The 17,835-nt window shown below is 39.1% G+C and overlaps 1 protein-coding gene across 3 annotated transcripts; it reads right to left on the bottom strand.

Moving 5' to 3' along the window:
- Nucleotides 1–299: 299 nt before the first annotated feature.
- Nucleotides 300–16,113, bottom strand: sgcg (sarcoglycan, gamma). Of its 3 annotated transcripts, none has more exons than XM_032590456.1 (8): nucleotides 15,938–16,113; nucleotides 9,119–9,259; nucleotides 8,447–8,551; nucleotides 6,255–6,342; nucleotides 5,353–5,472; nucleotides 3,353–3,425; nucleotides 3,049–3,172; nucleotides 300–1,811 (listed from the first exon to the last, which is right to left on the bottom strand). In XM_032590456.1, exons 2-8 carry the CDS (start codon nucleotides 9,257–9,259, stop codon nucleotides 1,644–1,646), a joined length of 819 nt encoding a protein of 272 aa, XP_032446347.1. In that variant the 5' UTR covers nucleotides 15,938–16,113; the 3' UTR covers nucleotides 300–1,643. The 3 variants fall into 3 exon arrangements, with proteins under 3 accessions (XP_032446347.1, XP_032446345.1, XP_032446344.1); XM_032590454.1 differs by having other exon boundaries at nucleotides 9,065–9,262; nucleotides 15,938–16,112; XM_032590453.1 differs by having other exon boundaries at nucleotides 9,065–9,259; nucleotides 15,938–16,111.
- Between the last annotated feature and the right edge of the window lie 1,722 nt (nucleotides 16,114–17,835).

The following is a 17,835-nucleotide window of genomic DNA, read 5'->3' as shown; positions in this document are numbered from 1 at the left end:
GAAAGCCCAAAATCTGTCTCAGAAAGTTAGAATATCACATTAGACCAATGCAAAGTGAATGTTTTAAGATCTTGTGAATCAAGCTTAAGTTCCTCAAGTAAAATGCTTTTGTGTAAATGCAGATCTTCTCCAGCAGAGTGCGCCACTGAACATACAGTCAATATGTGCGATCACATTTCGGCTGTATTTTTGTTCGGCACTGATTCAAATCTGTAGTTAAAATTTTTTAAAAAAGAGTCATTCGATCCGAAACAGGAAAATACAATTTCTAAAAATAAGGTGGATTAATTACGACAGAATAAATAAAAGCAAACCAACATTTATTTCACATATAAAATGAATAAATAAACATTACATTTGTTAAAATATGACAGACCTGAGGTGAGAACTGCTTATCACCTTTATTCTCCCTTATTTTCATATTACAATGCCAACACAGCACAATCAATACAAAAAACTGCGATAAAAACAGGCATGTAAAATACACCAATCCTTCACTCACAAAAACCGTCATTACAAAAACATTTACCTTTAAAAAAAATATTTCAGATGCTGCAAACAGACACTTCCATCCATACAGTGAAGGCAAATATTGAGCTCCTGGTCTGCACAATGTGTTAAAAGAAAACACATCTGATGCAAAGCACTGACTCAGTTATAAACAATCATTTCCTCCTTTATTCATTCAAATATCCCTGACTAAGGTTTGTTACTCTTGTTTTGTTTCTACCTCCATGTCGCTGTGGTAAAACTTAATGTTTCCATTGTCTCTACTAGCTTCCTTTGACTTTATATTTGACAAATTAACAAACAGGCCTGTTTGTGACTTTCTTGTGGTTTCCTTGGTTATATAAGGAGCTCTAAAATAAGATGGGCAAAACATACCATGAGAAAGATCCATTATATGTGTTGATGAACTTATCATGTGGTTCTTCTTATTTAAAATTAGCAACAACGATAGAGTCACTTCACATAACTGTACTTAGAATTCACTTAAAAGAAGGGAAAGAAAAGCCTCTAGTCTCTAAACTGTCTATAGCAAACTCAAAATTCCAAACCACCATTTCCAATCCCTCCTGTAGTTAAATAAAGTAACACTAAATTCTAAAAAAAAAAACAAAAAAAACACCACATACCAAGGGCTTGGAGTATTGGATGAAGGCATCATTAACTAAAATAAATATTTCTAGAATTTAAAAAAATCTAATACAATTTATGTCCCAGTTTTCCAAGGCCTTGATATGCATTAACTTAATTTATTGCACCACAAGATAATATTGCATAGGATGTAAGCTGTTACCAGCTCCTCATTGCCCAGCCATAATACTGCATGTGTAAAAACATTCTCATAAATCTGTGATGCACATATTTTTAAGCTGGAACGCAAATTTGCATCACTTCAATAGTTCAATAGACCCACATTACTTCAACTGCAAGAGGCTGTGTTTCGGGGCGTGGCAGGATGCATTTTTTAATTTTTACACAGCTTAATGTGTAAGTGGGAAAATTGCAGACCCACTTGGGTCTGAGCATTAAAAAAAGAAAAGGAAGAAAACTTGAGCCCCATATAAACAGTTGTGCTCGTTGCCTCCCAAAAGATGCTTCTTGAGAGAGAAAGAAAATTGATGACTGTCAGAGTCCACCTAGCAGTCCTGATTTTCGCTGCAGGTGGAAGTTCGTCCAGCTTTGGACAGAAAGAGCTTTCCACTGTGACAGACACAGACCTCAAACAGATCCTGAGTATTTCCAGAAACGCCTCCTTTGCTCAGCGGCAGGCTTGGCATGCGCACCGTCTCTGCATCCAGCACCAGCTGCATCGGGAGGAGAACAAGTTTCCATGGGTCAAGCATTAATATCTTGGTCAATCAGATACGACACGTGCACAAGTATAAGTATGATGGAATTAGGATATTTCATGCCTGAGAAGTTCTAATAAAAAGAATGTGGCAAAAAGGAGGAAGAAAAAATGTAATTCAAGTCTTTTTAATTATTCGGTTTGGGTTATCACACTGATTTATTCTAGAAGGAATAAATAAAATCACAATAAATTAAATATTCCACCATAAAGCCTGACTATCATAGAGGTGTATTGTTTTATTGGGAATTAATTCCTAATGATCAGATAAATACTTTATGTGGTTTAGCCAGTTAGTTAGACTGTAGAGATTAACTTGGCCTTCATTCAGCCAGAAGCCGTTTACTAACAAACTACATGGAAACCAAACCACAACTGAGCCCAAATGCAGGTTTGATTGGCGCTAAACAGAATAAACCCTCTGAAGCACAAAGATCAGAGGAAAGTAAAATATAAATTTAAAAATACAAAATGCTACTCACTGAAAGATACAAGCTTACAATGCCTTCCAAAAGCATCATTACTTCAGAAAATTGTCACATTTTATCTCTGTTAAAATCACAAACTGTTTTAAAAGCATTTTCGATACAGACCAGCACAAAACACCACATAGATGTGGAGGAAAAGTTGTAATGTCTTACAGTGAAGTATATATTTGTATTTAGTCCCATTTACTCTTATACACTTTAAGAAAATCCAGTGCATTTAACTGTCCTGCAAAATATTACAAAGCGATAACTGAGAACGGCTGATTAGAATGGCACACCACCGTTTTCAGATTTCTCTTTCTTTTCCTTCTACGTCATAATTTTGCCCTATTTGTGTTGGTCTTTCACTTAAAATCCTGAATAAATATGTTAAGGTTTGTTATTTTCACATGGGAAAATATGGAAAAGTTCAAAGAGGCCCTGAACACTTTTGCAAAGCACTGTAAGTTACAGCATGAAGTGAAAGTGGTGAAACCAGCTCTCTGTGGGCAGCATCTAAGGTGTTTCAGACGTAAATGCTCAGTGACCTGAAAGAGCCGCGCTCCTGTCAAACTGTGCCGGAGCTCCCCGGTGCGGCCAAGTGAGATCATGGATGTATAAAGCTGCATGTTCCCTGCCAAAAGCATGCCGTGTATACATTCCCCAGGTGACCTAAAGAAAGATGATGAAGAGAAGTCAGCAGGTAGTGTAAAACTGGTTTCTTACCAGCCCTGAAGTCGACTGCAGGATGACGTCCATGTTGGAAGCAGCTTCTATGTTTCCAGCCAGAGCTTTGAGATGAACTCCCTTTGGTGCGTCCATTGTCACAGAGCGGGTCGGGCATTCCAGCCTACAAGAAGACAGCAGGGCTTTACAAAGAGATCACTCATCAACAGCACTGATTCTGATAATGAAGAGAGCGGGTAAAGCTGTGGCTCTATGAATCCTGTGCGCTGAATATCTCTGATAATCGACAATAAAAGGCCATGTTTTTAGGAAGGTGACGATATGTTATAGCTGCGGCCCTCACTTCAGGTCTTTCAAAAGTTCTGACTTCAGCAGCGGCACCTCCACAGAATGCTGGAACAGAGCTCCTTCAGGACCTGAGAAAACCAGCACATACACACCATTCATCAAAGGAAGAGGAGGCTCTCGCAAACACATGCAGAACATTGCTAAGAGTTTGTTTAATTGGTTTTCACTAGTATTTGGTATAAAAATGAGCTAACAGTCTTTATCTTCAGGGAATGAGGCCAGCTGATTTTAAAGCGCCATCCTATGTGCTGTTTCTGAGCTTGACTTTAAAAAGGAGAAGCAGTCTGTCGGTTCACTTTGACTCTTGGTAAATTGGGCGAAGCAACACGGAGAGACAGATAACACTGAGGGCTCAAACTGACCCCGGGCCAAATGAAGCCATCAGCTGCCTCACTGTTTAATCAGTCATCACAGTTTGTGGTCAGTGGTACACACCAACATCAACACTAAACGCCAAAACATTCGGAGCGCAGGATGGAAATATATGAAAATAGTTACCCTGCATCTCTTTGCTATGTAAAAAGATTCTCTGTGTGGTTTTATGATACAGATTATTGACTCCAAGCCCTAACTGCGCACATGATGGATTGTATTCTGTATGGCATTAATGCATTTATGCATACTAATTCAGTTGCATGGGAGATCATTAAAAGGCATTTAACTGTATGGCTTAAAAGTCTAAAAAAAAAAAGGTCTGCCTGAGCAAAACAGTGTAATCTGAATAACAGAGAATTTAAAGATAAATCTTTTGAAATTTTCATACAAATTTGAGAAGGCAAATAGGAATTAGGAAGCAATGACTCTACTAACCAACAACCTTTCATATTTGTCATTGGGACAATTTTCAGCTTTTAGTCTTTTACAACATGTTAAACTTTGCAGCTTCTCTTCACCCCACGCATTTCAAAAAGGTTTAAGTTTAGGGAACAAGATGGCATGGAAGAAGGTTTAGGTAAACCATCTGTATGTTGATTTGGCCATTAAGCTGCAAAAACAAACAATTCCCAGTGTTCTGGAAAGGTCCCTAACAATGTCCCTGTGTTTCTTGGATGTGAAACAGAGCTAAGCTAGCTTATTTGACCAAAACACAAAACTTAGTAGTATTGAACAAACTCCTTATTTATTGCAGTGAACCTTGGATAAAAAATGTTGGACCTCTCCCACCATCCTCCTCCTCACTGTTGTTGGTGCCAAGATAAGTTGGAGTCCTTATCAAGCCTTGTTTTGTGCTGTTCCAATTGTTTTAAACTTTTTAGTTATTTTTTTTAACTGAAGATACTGGCAATTAATGACAGCTCTTCTTACTATACGGTTTAACAATTATTCAGTTGAATCTGCTTAATAGGAAATTTTAGAAATTGTGGTAATGTTGATTTTATAAAGAACAAATGCCTCATAAATTTAGATTTTTTCCCCCAAAAGTAATTGCTATAAAAAATGCCTAATGTAGAAGTTACATTTTTTCAATTTGATAATCTTGATAGGTACCTTCACTGAAGGTGGCAGTAAATGTGGAAAGTTTGCAAAGTGTTTAGCAGACCTTGAACAAAATTCAAATGGCAACTGGTGCCTGAATATGAAATTGTTTCTGAAAGGGGAAATTGTTTTCTATTAGTTTTGCATTATTATTTACATAAGAGTTGCAAGCAAAGAAAGAAAACTCCAAACCAAAATCAAGTTTTCCACACACAGTTGCTCCAGTAAGTCACTGTTCTCTAATGCAGATCAAAAGTTAGTGGGGCAGATTAAGTAGATTAAAACTGAGGGATGTGTCACAATGATGATCATTTTAATGAAACTCTGCTATTTATACCCAAAGACCATGGAAACAATCACATTGTGTTTGTCCTTAGTTTGTTGGTTGCTGCTCAGCATTTTGCCTACAAACCCAACCTGTCATTGATGTCACATTGGAGGTGTGTGTTATCTTTTTCCAAATAGTGCCAGCCAACAGGTGTGTGCTACATTCACAAGCATAGATATCCACCCACATACCTGTGACTCGGAGTTTGTCCGGACCAATCAAAGTCTGCTCGCCATCTGCACTGAACAGCATGTTGTTGTTGGGGGAGTTTAAGAGCATGTTGTGAGTGTGTCCCTGAGCCTCTTTGGGACCTGTAACAGTAACAGAAAACACCTAAAAGAGGTTTGGCAGTGGTACATGAACAAAACTGACCTCATCCTTTCACTCCGAGTCTTTTTAGATTTGCATAGATAATTTTCTAGCTTATTAGAATTGCTGAGGTGATCAGCAAAGTGGATGAATTCAACCCTAAGAGAAACGAGTAACACCATTAGGTTTTTACTGAAGGGCGCCGCATCACAGGTCAGTCTCTTTGCCCTTGACTGCAGCTGTGTTCACAGCCCTGTGAGAGTAGAATCTACTGCAGGTGGATCCCTCAGTGAGACATTTGACTCGGCGCCTGTGTCTACATTTGTGAACGACACACAATCTTCTCTAACAAGCATTTTAGTTTCATGCTCCTGGGGCTGGGAGCATGCAGGCTATGCGGTTTACGACTTAACGATCAAGGACACATAATGGCATCGTGGAACACAGTAATTAGCTGGGTCATTTGCTGGCCTTTTAATCATGACAAAGCATTCCAACGTGGCTATAAAAGATGTACAAATATGACCCTCCACGGGCCCCGAGCCCTCTATGGAAGACAGAATGATCCGGAAGCATTGCCAGAGACAGGAACACTGCCTGTAATGGCTTTTAAATGGAAATCTAAGAGATTATAAATTGACAGATGGCCTCTTGTCACTGCTAATGTAGGATGAGGAATCCCTGCAGGACAAGTACATGAGTGACTTTACTATCGCCCCCATACATCATGCGAATGTGAGGTGTGAGCGCGGGATTGTCTCCGTGTAGACATGCGTCCTCTTACCCACAGATGTCCTCCCCGTAACGTTCCCATTCTCATGGCGGGCATTAAGGGAAACATTTTCTGATGAATGCACAACTAGGGGAGTGTCCTGAAGGCAGAGGAAAAAAAGACACTTTATAGCCTCCAGAACAAACAAAATAAAGTAAAATAAACACATTTATGACCAGGATGCACATACATGACGAAAAACTTTCACTTTGCCTCCAACATGGTAACTACTGAAATACTATAGAGTCTTTTTAAAATAAAAAATGGGTCCCACATGTTGCTAGTGAGTTCCCTCTTCTGTCACCATAAGTGTCACTAAAGCTGTTCCTGATGTTTTCAGCCTCTAAACAACAAAAACACACATTTAACGAGTTAATCTATTTAGCCAGTTAGAAAAAAAAAAAAAGGTCTGGGGGTGTTTTTATATGTTATGGGAGTTTGTTGCTTTTAGGCTACGTTGTGCCATAATGATGCGCAAAAGAAATAGAAAACTTATCAGTTTGAACACTATTTATTCCATTAACATATTCAGCAGCTTTAACAGCAAAACAAAATGAGGAACTCATTTTGCTAGGGCATCTCGTCACTGTGGCTCAACCAACTGAAATTAACATATTAAGGAGACATTTTATTTAAAAAATTCAGTTTTAATCTCGATTGTGTAACAGATACATTTGAATACAGTAAAGTTAAAGTCATAGCTAAAATATGTCGTTTATATTCATCTAGTAAAGCATATTTTTAGGTTGTATTTACTCTTAATCTCCATACCTTTACTTCTATTCATAGAATGAATCAGCCTCAAAGAGAAAGGTAGGAATCACACCACCCACTGAACACTTGTGCACTGTACCAGAAATGTCTGATATCTGTACTTCACACTCACTACCTTCATAACCATCTTGATTCCAGGTCTCATCCTCATCAGCTTTCTATTTGCTGGCAAGGCTTGAACTTTAACTAGAAGTTTGATTTTTGCTCTTTTCTTCCTTGAAGCTGTATTGAATGAGGATGAATTCATTCAATAAATAGGGGAGCATGTGTGGAAATTGGCTGACATGATTTAGAATTAACTTCACCGCAACTATAAATATATCTCTTATTGGTAAATTGTAAATGTCAAAGCAAGACATGAGTGAATAGTAAGCATTTGAACATTAGATAAACATCAGAAAACACACAATTATGCATCAGAGGGAAAACAATTGTTTTGGTGTTTTTCTACAGTTATTTATCGTTTCGTTTTATACAGTTGACTCCTTAACACTGACTGATTTTTCAGTCTCCTCACAAAAAGAGTTCATTAACATGTCAAACATTTAATAAATTGGGTAACATTAGACAAACTGTGAAATAGTTTGTTTTTAAGCAAACTGCTTCTTACCATTTTGCAGTAATGTTTGCACAAGGTGACAGAAGCAGCCTGTAATTTGTATCAGCAGACAGAAAACATGAGCCTTTCATGAACAGAAAGCCGCCCTGCATTAAATCACTTCTGTTTCTGTGCTGCGAGGAAGACGCTTTTATAAAAATGATCCATGTAACAAACTTCTCATACAAAAGACGAAGGACGGAGACGTGAGTCACTGAGTCTCATTAGATAGCCACATAATACATTAGAGAATGTGCCCATCCATAAATGAGGGATGTATTGCCTCTTTAATGAGAGTTGTGAAGAAAAAAAAAAAAAAACGCTTTAAAAAAATTGTTGTTATGAGCAAGAAAAGCCATAACATGCAAACAACTGCAGCAAAGTGTTCCCATCTGCTGCTAGGAGGCAGGCCATAAACTACTCCCCACCACAAATATCCCTGAGGTTAATGGGGAGCTGAGCGCTTCGCCATGTGCACTGCGTGGGACTGCCAAATCCAGTTTGTTCTGACACGTTCCCCCACAAAAAAAAAAAAACAGCAAAAAAAACAAAAAACAGAGCTGCACTGAGAAATATGCAGCACCCTGGCTAAGGCTAGGCAATATCTGCACGAGTGTCTGCAGATTCAGATGATAGCAGCACATTTCCAACTCTCACTCCAGTTTAACGTTTGGTAAACAGGATGAAATAATGGGCAGGCTGTCGGGCTGCTAGGCTGAGCAAACAACAGTTTGACGATTAATTGGAAAGCAGAAGGTAGAAGGGATGAGGAGAGAGATCAGACAACGAGGAGGAATGTGGGAGATAAAGTGAGTGTTTATGTTGATCTTACTTCTCTGGAGTGAATCTCCTGAGCATAGACCGGGAAAAGAAACTCAGACTCGCCTTCTTCCAGCTTTACTCCATCGGGGTGTACTTGGAGGAGTCCCATTCCTTCCTAAAATAAATGACTTAGTTTTAATCTCTTTTATTTAAAAGATTTTAAAAGATTTAAAAGATTTTAAATCTATTAAAAAGATTTTTATAATCTTTTAATCTTAATTTTAATGAATAAAATAACACAAAATAGGCTTCAGCTGAGTTTAAATATTCACATTCACTGCTTTGATTGTTGTGATATTTCTTCTAAGACTTCGGGTCTGGGCTCATGGGCAGACTCTTAATTAAATAAATAGCATGTCTATAAATATATGAGTATGTGTGTGAGGCTGCTTGGTGCATCTCTTGTTTCTTCATAAATCTGCAGTTGCCATCTGGACTTGAGACAGAAAGCTGAAAAGACTCCCTGAAATAGCTGTTGCACTGTCCTCTTTAAACAAGCTAATGGTGAAAACGCCTTTGCTGCAATGTGCGTCTAATGTTACTGGAGTAGGTGAAGAAAGTAACAGAGAATTTAAAGTGTATTCTAGAGGAGCAGTGAAATGGAACGGAAAATGTGAGCAGCGCGCACCGCGTTGAACCACATCACCCGGAGGATCCATATGGTGAGGGCAAAGTTGACCACCAGGATGACGATGAGGAGCAACACAAACAGGTAGAGGCAGCGTTTCCTCCAGCCGTAGATGCCGATCTTGTAGATGTGGTCGGGCACGGGCCGGGGGGCGCTGACGCCCTGGGTGGTGCTGACATACTGCTCCCGAACCATCTGCTTTATGAGGACAACACATGTTGACAGGTACACAGGCAAGAGAAACAGATGCTTTAAGTCAGATTGAACATGGCATGCCGTGACATCAGTCAGGGATGAAAGATTGAAGACGCTTTGGTGGAGAGAAACCCAACCAAACCTCAACAAAACACAAAACTCTCTTTAAAAAAAATCAATGAATACAGTGGCTTGCAAAAATATTCCCACTGCTTCACCCTTTTGCCTTGTTACAAACTTTAACTGGTCTCTCTTGACTTGCCAGCAAATAATTGTGATATGTAAGGAAAATTATAATTTGTTTACAATTTTTTATGAATATTGGCATGACGTTTTAACCAAACATTAACTTATAAGTCAACAGAAGCCAGCTGAGTATAATTGAATAAATCCTAAATAAATCCATCTGTAAAGTGAAGACCTCTGTTGTTTGAGAACATTAAAAGCCAACAGCAACATGGAGACTTACGAACACACCAAACGGTCAGAAAGAAACTTCTTTAGAGGAGGTTTAGGTTATATAATAATAAAATAGCTTTCATAGAGTTCAATATATATATATATATATATATATATATATATATATATATACAGTACAGACCAAAAGTTTGGACACACCTTTCTAATTCAATGGGTTTTCTTTATTTCCATGACTATTTATAAGGCAAGAAATCCCACTTATTAACCTGACAGGGCACACCTATGAAGTGAAAACCATTTCAGGTGACTACCTCTTGAAGCTCATCAAGAAAATGCAGAGTGTGTGCAAAGCAGTAATCACAGCAAAAGGTTGCTACTTTGAAGAAACTAGAATATAAGGGGTATTTCCAGTTGTTTTACACTTTTTTGTTTAGTGCATATTTCCACATGTGTTATTCATAGTTTTGATGCCTTCAGTGTGAATCTACAATGTCAATAGTCATGAAAATAAAGGAAACTCATTGAATTAAAAGGTGTGTCCAAACTTTTGGTCTGTACTGTATATATATATATATATATATATATATATATATATATATATATATATATATATATATATATATATAATTATACAGGATCATGCTGTGGGGATGCTTTTTGTCAGTAGGGACAGGATCAGGATGAAACTTATTTTTCTTGCCTTGTTAAAGGGTTATGCTTATAATTCCCTTGGGTTCTTAGAAATGTCCTTTCTGCTGTTCAGATGCTTTTAAAGGACGATTTGAGAGAATGTGGGGAAAACTTAAAACATTTAACAAAGTAAATGACAATTTGCTGTATAAGAGACATTGTTGTGTTTTGTTTTAAAATATGCAAATAATTTCAATAACACTTAGAAGTGATGACTAAATAATGTACAAGGACATGAGCTCTTTTGAAGAAAACATTGGCACCAATGTCCAGAGGCTTTGCACAGCATAAATCAATAAACACACACAAAGGCTTTTTTTTTTCTAAATGCTGTCGACAATTTGTAGAAATACAGAAGTTTTGAAGAAATCTGACCTTTTGGAGAAATTTTACTCTCTGGCAAAAACTTTTGCAGAAGGCCTTTACCATGATGAACTACAGTACATTATTAATTCATGAGCAGACATTCCTTTGTAAAGAATTGTGTACTATGAATGCATTATTTGGTTTTTCTGCTCAGAAAGTTACAAGGTGCACGTCCGACCTTGGATAACAATGTTGCTTTCAGTCAGAAAATTTTACCTCGTCAAACAGTTTTTTCTTTATAGCTATCCAATGCAATGCTGTACAAACATCTACTCTCGTGGGTCTATTAGGGCCTGATTACGTAACTACTGCAGGGAGAGCCTGTGGCTGAGTTTGGACGCACAGAGTGATGGACTCACAGAGAGAGAAATTCAGAAGATTGGCCAATGGATTTCAAGCCTCATTATTGTATTTAGAATTCCCTTTTGTTCTGCTTTTTTTTCGTTTTTCCAATTGCACTCCTTTGGAGTTCCAGCATTTGTTTTGCCTTCACAAACCTGTGGTAGAGATGAAACAAAGCATGCCTAACAAAATGGCTTTTTGTACTGCTTAAGATTTGCTTGGAGCATGGGAACTGGACCAGGCCAGGTGTCTGACCCACCTGGCCAGTTTGATGCCTCATCTGGTTCACGTAGCGGAAACACACAAACATCTGAAGACGAGACACAACAGTCTTATTTCGGACCAAAGTGAGGAGCTTTCTATCGGTTTTATTTTGGTGGTATGCTGACTGACCCGAGGTGGTTCACTTGAAGTACGCTCTTTTCTTTTCTCTCTCCAAACTTAAAGTTATGTCGGATGTTTAGGATAAAATTTTGTGCAGAGTCTTGCATTGAAACTTCAGGAAGAGAAGAGAAAGTTGGATTTTAAATCATGCACTAATAGTCTAAAACTTAATTCTCAGCTTCCACTGGAATTTCTCTTTAATTATTAGTTTGAAGTTATTTCATGTTTTTGTTTTTGTTTCTTTGCATAATTAATAATAAGTAGATTGTGTGATTATTTATAGGTTAATTAGTGACGAGCAATAAGAAAAAAAAATCACCCTTAATATCGATTGTCAACAAATAAGAAGGTTTAACACAAAAACGTATTTAACAATCTTTCTCTTTTTCTCTTTAGTATTAAAGCAAGAAGCAGCTTCTACAGTTTTTTGCAGCATTGTTCATCTTGCAATCATTGCCATTAATAGCATTGATAAATAATCCCTGCAGAATGCTGCATCACCTGTTTGTTATGACAGTCAATGCATCAGATATTTGGTTGAAATTGCTGATACGGAAGAGTGTTTGAAATAAATGTACTGCCCTCTTTATCACTAAAACTGGAGCTTACACACAAAACAAAAACAAGCAGCATTACGGAGATTGATGAACGTTGGAATCTGTGAAGAAACGTGCGTCATCTTTCCTGCGGTTGTGGTCTCGGGTTACTGAATACAGTAATTTTGGTGAATTTTCATCTTTGACACTGAGTTTCCATTACTGCAGGATTTTAAGCACACAATGTTTATATATCCAATATACTTTCCAGCCTGTCAGCTTGGCTTTATAAATGCACCCCGCCTAATGAGACATCCACATAATGCTTCACACACACACTGTGCAGTCTGTGATTCATGAGCCCGGCGCTCGGGCACTGTGGCTTTATAAGGGCGGTGCCAACACAGAACTTTACACAATTTCCAGCACCTTTTGAAAAGGGGAAAAGGAAAATGCAACTTAATGCAGAACAGAAGTACTTTCCGCTTACAGTATCAGCTTGATAAGTGTCGATGCAGCGAGAACTTCCAAAATGATTTTATTTAATAGAACAACACAAAGTGGAGCAAGGCTACTAAGTGGAATGATAATTATACAGGGTTTTAACATGGCTAACAACACCAGGAAAGTTGAGGAGAAAGTTGTGGAGAAGTTTAAGTCAGTTTTTAAAGAATATTCAATTCAACTGAAAATTACTTTATTAAACCAAAAGGCAAATTAAATGTTGCAACACAAATTATTCAAGATTCTTCCGAGATGTTGGAATGGCTGTGGGCCTGTAGCGGTCTGTATTACAGCAAATTTGAAGACTGAAAACACTGATTCTAAAGCTTTGAACGTCCCAATGCACTGTCCAGTCCTTTATCCAGAAAAGGAAAGAATATGGCTCAGCATTAAACCTACACAAAACATGAGGTGAGCATAAAACAAGCAGCCAAGAGGTGTTCGGCCTATTGGAACCAAAAACCAATTTTTTGGTGTACACGCAAAACAAAACAGGTGCATCAGAAAACTCAATGTACATTATCTTCCAAATGTCGAAGACAGCATCATGCTGTGGGGATGATTTTATTCAAAGGGAACCTGGTCAGATTTGATAGGAAAATGGATAAAGCTAGGCAGAACATCTACTGTATATATACACCCACAGCTACAATGAAATGGTTTAGATCAAATCATGCAGTAGAATGGCCTAGTCAAAGAGCAAATCTAAATTCAGCTGAGAATCTATGGCAATATTTGAAATTTGATGCTCACTACTTCTCTTCAGCTTGACTGAGCTTCTGTGATTTTGCCAAGACTCTCCTATATTTGTAAAGGAAACCATGTATCACCCTGGGTAAAATAAAAAAAAACAACAAAAAAAAAACAAGATTGTGGTCATAAAGTGAGAAAATGTTTGTGAGGATGAATCTGGTACAGGAAGACGCTGTGTCTTGAATCACAGCGAGGTTTAAGTTGCAACCCAGGACTCGTTTCCTGTGCTCAGGTCACGTGAGGTCAGATCAGGCTCGGACTGCTGACTCCTCTGGGAGAGACCCCAGTCGTCGCATTTGGACCACCTGACAAGGTGACAACAAGGAACCATGGGGGAAGATTTCACTGAGACAAGGCAAGTGTGTGTCCAAGAAGCTGGAAGCCTGACAGGGCTGCAGTGAAAGAGGAGCTCTGTCAGTTTCTATTGATAGATCTGTAATAATAACCAAAAAATAGCTGCAGAGAACACTGCTGTCATTGAGGAGAAAAGCTGGGGGGAAACACTGTCAGCTTTGGGTTATTACAAGTCAACAAAAACCCACCCAGAACAGGTAGAAAATAAAGACAAAACTGCTTTAGATCTTCAGCCAAACAAAGACGTCTTGTGTTAGCGGTGTTTTCTCAACACAGCTTCACTGATTTACGCACAGCACAGATGTTGGATCTTATGTTCACAGCTAGGTTGCGCTCCATCATGTAAAAACCAACACTCCTCAAGCCGAAAAGTAATTCTTCCCCGACAGGAACAGATGCTCAGCCGAGCACATCGTCTTTCTGTGGGCCCCATGGGCCGTCGTTGATACAGGCCGGAAGCTGAATTAACATGCAGCGGCAAACTGTACCGACAGGCTAAAAAAAAGTTTCTGCAAATAATGAAGGTAAACATCTTTTTCCAGCTGCACAGCGAGGGCTGACAGATAAAAGCAGAGGAGCTGGCTCCCGGCTCTCAGAGGGCCAGCTTGTTTCTCTCTGCCTGAAGTAAACACTTGGAGAGTGTGTGTTAAAGGCATAAAAGGCTGAAAGTGTTTCTATGACCAAATCTGCATCTCCACAGGACCTGTCACATGCCCTGGAAGCTTAGCAGTGATGAATAGCCCCTCTTTCATGAACAAATAAATGAATGTTGCCTCCAAATAGGAGGAAAAAAATAACTGCAATATCTTCACGGGGGGGTTGGGAGGGAGGGAGACGTGCAGCGCTCCCGATAAGGAATAAGTTATGTGGAAATTCTTGGTTTTTTCCTGGCATGTATCTCACCTCGGTAATATTTTTTTAATCATATCTGTGTGAATGACTCGGGTTTAGAGGTTGAATCTGCAGGGAAAATCTGCTAAAAACCGTCATCTGCTGATTTCGAGAGCATGGATCGATTCACGTTTAAATGTCTGCCATTTCCAGGGATCTCCACTGAGGCCTGAAAGAGAAGAACACTTTCCCAATTAAACCCATTCCAATATCCCAGAGCTAAATCTATTAACACCAGCAGCTTTTGGTGTGCTCACACCTTGATCAGATCAGGAACTTTAAGCGAATGAGCCCTTGGTTTGTTCATTATGATGGTTAATGAATTTTGCTGGAATCCAGTGTAATTACTTTAAATGAACACATTAAGAGGCCTTTGTGCATTCAGCTGCTGGAAAATAAAGGAGGAGGCGGCGTCTTAAAGGTTGGATCCGTTTGATGCGCCCTTCAGCTCCACTTTCAGTCCTGCCACCAGGCTTTAAACCGCAGGCTGATCCCTCCATAGCAACCCAAATAAACACTCCCTGAAGAGCCTCGCTGCCAGACTGCCAGGAATGCTTAGTGTGCGCAGAGTTTAGCACAAAATCTGACCATTTCTAAGTTAATCTGTTAGTTTCAAACTCAAATATGAAACACACAGTGCAAATAGATGACAGTTTCTGATAGGGAGAAAAGTCCATGCCCTTCTTGACGTAAAATGTCTATGTGTACTTGTAAACCTTAGTTTTAACTTGCCGTTAAACGATTGAGATCCAGGGCTCTAATGCATTGTCTGGATAAATGCGTCTCCCTGATGATTTCTGGCCTCTGGATGAGACTGAGGATATGATCACTTCAAATCCTCAGGTCCGGGCTGTGATCCAGGTTTCCACATGAGCTAAAACTTGAACAAATCATGCGCTAGAGGTTTTGGCTGGTTAGCAACTATTAAATGTGTAGAGGAAGGAAAATACTTGAGCCCGGGGCTGAAGTTCACTCTGTGTGTATAGAGGATAGCTGGTGTCAAGTCTCAATGCTCTCCTATGATGCCTTCATTTCTAAAAATAGGACGCAAGTGTTGCGAACTACATTTAAAAAAAGAAGCAATATGGTCTACAGACTCAGAGGCAATACCTGATACTAACCAACCAGTGTAAAACTACAGTCTACAAGACTAATGTAAGGACTTACAATGAGTTATTTTTGTGTTTCACTTCTGTTGGCCATGTATGGTAAAACTGCTCACAGCCGCCTCACTAAAAACATACTTTCCAAATCCCAGGAAACCTCTGAGCGGAATGGAAAGTTATCACAGCGCAACACATAAAACGCTAAGGTGGACGAAACCTTTAAACCACACTTATTAGGTTAAAGGTCAGCACTGTAAAACCCTTTAAGATTCATTTTAAGAGGAGACACACACGACAAATGACGAGGAATAAAAACGGTCCAAGCTACTCACGGTTGCGTGTTGAGGCACAGCAGTCCTTTTTCCAAAGCAGCAGATCCTGAGCTGCTCCCAGCAGCTTGAGAGGCAGCAGCGCTCGAGCTCCTCACTCGTCTGTCAGGCGCTCAACAGCTGCGTGCCATAAATCCAGAGCTGGGAGACGCATCCAGGCTGATCGCCGCGAGACGGCGCTCCCACTCCGACTCTGTCCTCCAGACATTTAAACATCACCGTCAGTAGGGGTCTGAGTGAGAGAGGGAGAGACAAAAATGGAAAGAGGAGGAGAGGGCAGAGTTTCCATCACTCACACACACGTACACAGACAGACAGAGCCATCCGCAATGAACAAAAGCAGCTGTTTTTCATGCTCTGTGTCACTTTCACTGCCCAGCCCAGAGTCTGATCAAGTACCTTCTAATCTGAGACTTCAGTCGTGGCTCTCGGCATTAAGATGAGCTTCCTGATCGCTCAGCCAGTGGGAAGTGTGGGTTACTGCAAATTTGGTTAGTGGAATCATAATTCTTACAGAGCTACTGAACTTCTTAGTGAAGATCCATCAGTAACTTCAAAAGCAGCCTTTTATTCATAAATCAACAAAAAAAAAAAAACTCCATTTCATTCCGATTCTATTACATGACATGATAAAAACATCCATCCATCCATTTTCCAACATCATTGTCCCTAGTGGGGTCAGGAGGGGTGCTGGTGCCTCTCTCCAGCTAAAGTTCTGGCAGAGCGGCGGGGTACTCCCTGGACACGTCGTCAGTCTGTCACAATGATAAAAACAGTGTTTTGTAATTCATGGAACATTTGCAGATGTTTTGTTTTTCAATAATTAAGCTTGACTGAAGCTTTTTTTTAGGTCTAATGCTAGTAGGAGCCAAATCAGACGTGACATCAACTAAACTAGCTGAAAAGGAAAAAGGTCCGACTGGACAAGAGTAACAGTCTGTATGCCTATGGTCAGTGAAAAAGAACATCTTGACCTAATAAAAGATGTGAACAGTTTATGGTAAAGAGAGACTTGAATTTAATTGAGCTTCTTGTTCTGTTATTTTTGTTCTGCTGAGCCACTTGGGAGGCAAAATGCATTTTATATCATACCTTTGGGACAGTTTAATTTTTTCCTGATAATGTTTCTTCTAAAACAATTAAACATTACAATTACCTTGTCTTAATGACATTTTTAAATCCTACTGCTGAGCTTCTTTTCACTTCTTATCAGGCCTGTAATTGACAGCAGGTGTGAACACAAGATTGAATGCTGAAACTGACTTATTTTGCAGCCAGGATACTGCAGATTGATTCTTCTCCTAATATTTTAACTTGAATTTAAAATGAGTAAAATGTCCTAAATCCACTAGCCACTAGTGGAGAGCCATTGCAAATGTTGAAATTCATTTCAAAATGTGAAGTTTGTGCTGGACAGTCAGAATGAAAAGACAAATGCAGCTGTTTGTTTTCTTTACAGGCTGAGTGTTGGAGGACCTGATGGATGTTGCATGCATGTCGAAGGCGTAAACCCCGCGGTTTGTTTGGTTCGGTGCTCGGGGGAATGCTGCGCGGTGACAAAGGGAGGGTTAGCATCATCCATCACCAAAGTGCTGCACATCAATTGCCCTGAGCAAACATTTGAGTTTCTTTTCATGCCGTTATCAACAAACCATAAACCTCCAAAGCCAGATGCTTTTTATTGCCAAACAAAGCATTTATGGAATCCTCAATGAGCTGAGGGAATAGTTTTAAATTCAGTTGTGTTAGTGTACACAACTGAATTTATATTAGGAACCAATAATGTTTAAAAGATTAAGCATGATAAGCAGACGCAATAAATCCCTTGAGTCTACAGTAGATTATGTAGAAAGTTTTAAATACTGAAAAAGATACTTATTTTTTAGTGATGATCATAATTT

Source organism: Xiphophorus hellerii, chromosome 18, assembly GCF_003331165.1.
Source record: "Xiphophorus hellerii strain 12219 chromosome 18, Xiphophorus_hellerii-4.1, whole genome shotgun sequence".
NCBI lineage: Eukaryota > Metazoa > Chordata > Actinopteri > Cyprinodontiformes > Poeciliidae > Xiphophorus > Xiphophorus hellerii.
Note: the sequence above shows the minus strand (reverse complement) of the source record. Positions and strands in the feature narration are given on the sequence as shown.